Below are 7,683 nucleotides of genomic sequence, written 5' to 3' on the forward strand. Positions count from 1 at the left end.
AATTTAAAAAAATCTGATTTAACAAGCAGGTTGTATATGATATTTCAATGTTTAAAAGAATGACTAAATAAAGCATTTTATGTTATTCATAAAAAAAAAAAGATTGTGAGTTTTGGAATTAGATTTGCTTTGAGTCCTGGCTTTTCTACTTAATATCTGTAGCACTGACTCTGTATTGCAGTTTTTTTATCTGTATAAATGAGAGCAAAATTATTACAGCGCTTAGAGCAGGAGTGGGGAACCTTTTTTCTGCCAAGGGCTATTTGGATATTTATAACATTATTTGCAGGCAATACAAAATTATCAACTTAAAAATTAACTTGCTATATTTGGTCAAACATTTATTAACTCACTCAGATATTCTCCACCCTTAGTTTAGAGCAATGCCTGGGACACATTAAACATTTAGTAAATGGATAGCTGTTAAGATGTCAAAATTAACTACCCTTTCATATTCTGCTTATTGTTCTTCTTGTACCATAAAGGTTTCCTTCCATGTTTTAGTGATAGCTTAAAGATCCTTTCAATGTTTTAGTGCTAGTTCTATGTAAATTTGTCTCAAGGAAAGGCTTAAAATGTGGGGCTTTAGTGCTTCTTTGTCATTGTGAGGCTAGCGTCTAAGTAAAGTACAAAGGAATTAATGTGGGACTTGTTCTCTAGGTGTTGGTTAATCTTTGTTTTATGTTGTTATTATTTTTTAATCCTTACCCAAGAATATTTTTCCACTGATTTTTTAGATCGAGCCGCAACTTGGGCATGTGCCCTGGACCGGAATTGAACCTAGGACCCTTCAGTTCAAAGGCCAGTGCTCTATCCACTGAGCCAAACAAGCTAGGGCTCCACTGATATTTTTAGAAAGAGTGGAAGAGAGAGGGGAAAGAGAGAGAAACACATGAATTGGTTGCCTCCTGCACGTGCCCTGGCGGGGGAGGAGCCTGCCACCGAGGTAAGTGCCCTTGATGAAATTGGAGAAAATGTGTTAAAATGTGATCTAAATGACAAGTAAATAATTTGGAAGTCTTTTGGATAATATAGCGTTATGGGATTTTTTTTACTTCTTTTTTTTTTAATACATATTTTATTGATTTTTTTTTTACAGAGAGGAAGGGAGAGGGATAGAGAGTCAGAAACATCGATGAGAGAGACACATCGATTAGCTGCCTCCTGCACACCCTCTACTGCGGATGTGCCCACAACCAAGGTACATGCCCTTGACTGGAATCAAACCTGGGACCCTTCAGTCCGCAGGCCAATGCTCTATTCACTGAGCCAAACGAGTCAGGGCCACCCTTGGATTTCTTGATGTGGCTCTGGTCAATGGGGACTGGGCCAAGGAATCGAGATTCTAATCCTATGCTGTGTAAAGTAAGTTTGAATCCCTTTGTAAAATTCCTATTTTAAAATTGGGTGTTGAAAACTAGAAAGTGGTGGTCACATTTATCTGACATTCATGGTGTTATATAATTCTGAAAATGTAAGAACTTCATTTAAAACCTATGTTCTAAAAAATAAAATAAAATAAAATAAAATCTATGTACACTTTCCTCCCTTTAATTCCTTGCTGTTACTACCTAGAGTTGAAATAACTACCTATAGTTGAATGCCTGTTATCTAACATTTTATATATATGGCAGCCTTATAAGATTGTTGTTGTTTTACAGATTAGAAAGTTACAGTTCTTAAGAAATTAACTTTCTCAGATTTCAGTAACTTGGTGGTACAAGGTTTTTGAAATAAGGTCTTTGACTCCAAAACATTTACTGACTATGATGGAAACAATAGTGTACAGTCAAATCTACTTATTTCCTGCCCATTATTTTTAAAGATGGTTTTTAGAAATGTGAAATATTTTACACTTAAGTTTTGAAAATAATATATGAACACCTTTATAGCCATGGTCCAGATTTAACAAATTTAACCATCATTCAAACTGGACTGAGCCCCCTTCCCCAATAAAACATACCATACAGATGAAGCTCATCTTGTAACATTTTTCCTCTTCCAGTCTCCACTATGATGGAGTAACCACTATGTGAAGTTGGTGTATATCCTTCCTATTTGTATTTTGTTTTTACTGTTGGTAAACATAGTATTTTTTAGTGTAAAAACACTTCTTAGTGTTTTAAAACTTAAAAACCACTTAATGGATGATTATTACAATACTAGGGGCCCGGTACATGAAATTCGTGCACTGGGTGTGTGTGGGGGGGGAGTGTCCCTCAGCCCAGCCTGCCCCCTCTCACATACTGGGAGCCCTCAGGCGTTGACCCCCATCACCCTCCAATCCCAGGACCGGCCCCTTGCCCAGGCCGGACGCCTCTGCCAGAGGTGTCCGGCCTGGGCAGGGGACCCTCATTTCCCCCCATCACTGGTTCTGCCCCCAGCCCAGGCCTGATACCTCTGGCCCAGGCGTCAGGTCTGGGCAGGGGACCCCCAGTCTCCTCTGATTGCTGGCTCTGCCCCTTGCCCAGACCTGATGCCTCGGCCAGAGGCATAGATGCCCATCACCCTCCAGTTGCCTGATCGGCCCCTTGCAGCGGTCAGCCTGGCTTGTGGCTGAGCAGAGCTCCCCCTGTGGGAGCGCACTGACCACCAGGGGGCAGCTCCTGCATTGAGTGTCTGCCCCTTGGTGGTCAGTGTGTGTCATAGTGGCCAGTCATTCCCAGTCATTCTGCTGTTAGGGTCAATTTGCATATTACCCTTTTATTATATAGGATACTGCAGTTTATGAATCTGTCTATCCAGTTATTTTCATTTTCTTGCTGGTGCACACATGCAAGATTTTGGGTGTATATTTGAGAGTGGTATTACTAGGTCACTGGGTGTTTGGATGAGATTTTTAGGTGGTTATATATGTCAGACAATTTTTTTGTATCTGTGGGCTTGGTCATACTTTAATTATATCCTTAGGTGTTTACTTAGATGCTTTATCTGCATCTGCCCATAGGAACTATGAGTGTGAGTCATTAAGGGCAGAGACCCACTGATTTTTGATTCTTCATTGCTTAGCACATTGCTTGGCAAGTCGGAGGCACTTGTTTTCCTGAATGATTTTAAGAATTTTCTTAAGCTCCTGGGTGGTCATCCCCAACCACTATGAAAGTAATGCCTTTTATCCTGCCTTTAGGACTAGGAAGGAGTGTTGACTATGTTGATAAATGTGGCCTCTTAGTGAAGTTGGGTTTCTGTTCTAAGTGTAAGTACTGATAATGTAGTCAGGTTCTGCATAGGGGTGATATAATGTCCAAGCCAAAAATTGGGAAATACCTACCCCCAACCCCTCCCTTTATTTTGTACTTTCCCTTTTGAAGACCTCAGAAGCATCTATTTAGTATTATACAGGGTGGGGCAAGAGTAGGTTTACAGTTGTTCACTCTGAAAATAGTACAAGAATAAACTTTTTGGACTCACAAAAGTAAATCTACTTTTGCCCCAACCTGTTTATGATGACATCTGTGTTTCTGGGTTTAACTCTTTAATTTTACATTTTTCTTTATTCAACAAATATTTATTGAATGCTACCTGTGTTAATAAGATAGACATGGTCCATGCTATTGTGGAGTAAGTTATGGTTAAGATAAGGCAGTGAGATACTAATCCTATATAATAAAGAGGGAATATGCTAATTGGTCCTAATGGTGTCCAAGTCACGACTAGTCAAAGGTGTGTGCGCCCAGGAACTGGGGGGGGGGCAGGGGCTCGCACCACCAGGACGTGAGGCTGCCGCCGGGGGTGGCCCCCCAGCTGAAGCATGCGCAGTCCCGCGGTGCTGCCTGGCCCAGAGCAGGGCGTCAGCATAGGCAGGGGGTTTAGGCCAGGAGTGTAGATAGCCACTTAGGGGGATCAGGCCAGAAGGGAACAGTTAGGGCTAGCAGGCCGGCAAGGGAGCAGTTAGGGGCATCAGGCAGGCAGACAGGTGAGCGCTTAGGAGCCAGTGGTTCTGGATTGCGAGAGGAATCCCAGATTGGAGAGGGTGCAGGCCAGGCTGAGGAACCTCCTCCTCCCCCATGCACGAATTTGGTGCACTGGGCCACTAGTCTATAATAATAAAAGGCATATAATATGCAAATGGTCGTCCCACCCTCATGCTGTAACAATTGATCAGCAGGAGGCTGCGTCCCAACCTGGCGCCGGCCAGGGTTGTGATGGTCGGGTTGTGATGGTCGGCGGGGCTTGACAGGGGTGGGGCTGGCCGAGTCTGGGTCTCGCGTGATTTTGAGGCGCATGTGGGTGGATGGGGACTTGACTCTACATCCCCAGACTCTGACAGGAGGGAGGAGGGAGCTAGATAACCACACCTAGGACCCATACAGCAGGGCGGTGGCTTTTAGGGGTGATCAGGCCAGCAGGGGAGGGCAGTTAGGGGCATCAGGCTGGCAGGCAGAGGTGGTTAGGGTCTATCAGGCAGGCAAAGAGGCGAGCGGTTATGAGCCAGCGGTCCCGGATTGGGACTAAACCAGCAGTCGGACATCCCCTGAGGGATCCCAGATTGGAGAGGATACAGGCTGGGCTGAGGGACTGACCCTCCCCCATACGAATTCGTGCACTGGGCCTCTAGTTAATTATATGTGTGTGTGTTGAGTTTAAATAAGGAGAACTGTTGGGGTGGGGAAACCTAACCTCGGAAAAAGTTCCTTGGGAATGACCCTTAAACTGACACTTGGGAGGATAAATTGTGGAATTAACTTTGTCATATATTAGGATATCAACTCTAATATACATATAGAAAGCTTATAACTATTATACAGTCAAGACTGAAGGGCCATCTAATTGCTTTTTCCTGTTAAATAAATAGTAATTCTGTGAATATAAAAATAAACATTTGTTCATTATTGAATTTTGGAAAGTATGGAACTATATTAAAGAAAAAAATTATCTGTAATTGCACCCTAGGGATGCATGGAGCTGTAGTGATGAGTGGGGCAAGAGAAGACAGACAAGTATGTGATAAATGCAACGCTGAGAAATATAGTAATATTGTATAGATGAAATTAAAAGGCCTTTCCTGAGATTTCAGTCTTAGATTAAGATCTGAATTATAAAGCCATGCCTCTAGAGATCATTATTCCACGTCAGAGGAAACAGTTAATGTAAAGGTCCTAAAGTCAGAAAGAATTTGCTGTGTTTAATCAACAAAAGGAGGTTATTGTGGCTGGAGTAAGGGAGGAGAATGGTGCAAGATGATATAAGTGTGAGCCAGATCACATAAAATTTTCTAAGCCCAAAGGAAGAAATTTGAGTTTTAAATGACTGGAAGCCATTTGAAGATTTAAAGCAAAGGACAAAAATTGTTTTTTAAAAGATCACTTTGGCTGCTGTGGGAACAATGAATAGAAACTGAAAATGTAAGGAAAAAGGATTTAAGAGTTAGGGGTTAAGTTTGGCTGGGTGTAAAAAAAATAGTAGTGGTTTAAACAAAAGTCTGGAGGGAAGTATCTCTGAATTACTTGGTTAAGGGCTTTATAGTGTTAGTAGACTATTCTAACTTTCAATTTATCATTCTTAGGAGTTTGACCCTTGTCCTTAAATTCTCAAAATGACTGTCAGCAGTCCAGACAACACGTCTGAATTTCAGAAAGAAAAAGCATAAGGTGCATGCCAGCTGAGTTTGCTCCCTTTAAAGAGCTTTCTGAGAAACCCCATTCAGTGACCTGTTTTTGTTTTTATTTTTTATCCAGGTCTGTGTCATAACCTCTTCTTGGTTTAAGAGAGGCTAGGAAATGTTCTTTTAGCTGATTACATTGATCCCCAATTAAATCAGGGTTCCATTAGTAAGAAAGAAGGAGAAAGGAAATTGGGTAGGCAGCTTGCCATGTATAGTGGGAGAGTGGGGAGTAGGAATGAACTCAGAAAGATATCTTGGGGAGTCTTTCTTGGGAGGCCAGGCAAGAGATGATTGTAATCTTGGGTTTAGGGTTGAATAGGGAGCTGAAGAGAAATAGAAGTACTCGGGAGATGTTTTAAAGGTACATGGAGTCACCAGAGCTTGCTGGTGCTACAGAGGAAAAATGAAGAAGCTGGGAAAACACCTAGAGTTTTCTCTTAAGCAACTAGATAAATCATGATGCTTATTTCTGAGATGAATATTAGAGTGGGTTAAGAGGAAGTAAGGGAAGGAACTGACAGTCTGGTCAACTCTGTGTGTTTTTTAAAATATATTTTTATTGATTTCAGAATGGAAGGGAGAGAGAGAGATAGAAACCAATTTTTGAGAGAGAATCATTGATTAGCTGCCTCCTGCATGCCCACTACTGGGGATGGGGCCTGCAACCTGGGCATGTGCCCTTGACTGGAATCAAACCCGGGACCCTTCAGTTCGCAGGCCAACGCTCTATCCACTTCGCCAAACTGGCTAGAGCAATTCTGTTTTTAATAAACATTTTAAAATTGAGTTTATTGGTGGTAGCATGAGTTAATCAAACCATACAGGTTTCAAGTGTACAATTCTAACACATTATCAATTTTTAAAAGTCCTCACCTGAGGATATGTTTTTATTGATTTTTAGAGAGGGGGGTGGAGATACTGGTTGGTTGCCTCCTGACTGGAGATCAAACCCACAAATCTAGGTATGTGCCCTGACTGGGAATTGAACCTGAAACCTTTTGGTGTCTGGGATGACACTGCAGCCAACTGAGCTACCTGATGAGTGTCACATCATCAACTTTTAAAAAGATGTTTGCTTTGATAGCAGAGCAGAGAAGAAGGTGAGCTGGAGAAGAATATGGCCGCAGTGATCTTGAGAAATTTTTTCTGGTAGATAATAGTGTATGTTTGTATATTGGTGAATGAGAGAAATTATGATAGAGCAGGAGTAATTGAAGGTGCAAAGTCCTAGAGAAGAACAGAGGGGTGGTATTCCTGGCATAGAGGAAGGATCATTCTTTAATAGGAACAGACATAGGGCCATGTTAAATTCCATTTGTGTATGGTCTTCACTTGAACAAAAACCAATTAATGAATGGTTATGTGGGTTTTTCTCCAGCAATGCTGCTTGGGACAGACATAGGCTAGTCTCACTAAAAAGATACAGTTGATTTTTCTATTTGTGTGTGTTTTTAAAGACTGTACTAATGATGAGAATATGATGAAATGGGCTACCTCATGAAGTGCCAGCGCTATAATAATTTACGACCACCTTTCTAGAAATTACTTTGGTCATAAAAGTATGAAGAGTTCAAATACGATAACCTAGTAATTTTATTTACTATTTTTTTCATTCAGCCTTTATTTTATTTTTAAAATAATTCTTGCCCTCGCTGGTTTGGCTCACTGGATAGAGCGTCAGCCTGGGGACTGAAGGGTCCCAGGTTCGATTCCGGTCAAGGGCATGTACCTTGGTTGCAGGCACATCCCTAGTGAGGGATGTACCTCCATTGACTCCCTCCAGCCCAATTGGGGCCTTCCTTCCCCTGGCTGCTGGCTGGGGCCTTCCTTCGTTCCATCCCACCCCCTAGTGGTCAGTGCATGTCATATCGAGCTGTTGAACTCTCGGTCAGTCGAATACCCGAGGGGACGATTTGCATATTTGCCTTTTATTATGTAGGACTAGAGGCCCGGTGCACAAAAATTTGTGCGCTCGGGTGAGCGGGGAGAAGCTCAGCCCAGCCTGTGCCCTCTCACAGTCTGCGACCCTTCGGGGGATGTCCACCTGCTGGCTTAGGCCTGCTCCCTGGGGGGGGGTC

The 7,683-nt window shown here is 42.4% G+C and overlaps 1 protein-coding gene across 2 annotated transcripts in view; it reads left to right on the top strand.

Moving 5' to 3' along the window:
• The first annotated feature begins 1,302 nt into the window (after positions 1–1,302).
• Positions 1,303–7,683, top strand: part of UBE2K (ubiquitin conjugating enzyme E2K) — a 54,857-nt gene continuing 48,476 nt past the window's right edge. Inside the window, exon 1 of one of the 2 annotated variants that reach the window (XM_015561022.1) lies at positions 1,303–1,365. In XM_015561022.1, the coding sequence (XP_015416508.1) occupies positions 1,303–1,365 (63 nt within the window). Of the gene's footprint in view, positions 1,366–4,880; positions 4,941–7,683 lie in introns of those variants that run through there. The other variant, XM_015561023.1, reaches the window with a different exon arrangement.

Source organism: Myotis davidii, unplaced genomic scaffold (genome assembly GCF_000327345.1).
Source record: "Myotis davidii unplaced genomic scaffold, ASM32734v1 scaffold235, whole genome shotgun sequence".
Taxonomy (NCBI): domain Eukaryota; kingdom Metazoa; phylum Chordata; class Mammalia; order Chiroptera; family Vespertilionidae; genus Myotis; species Myotis davidii.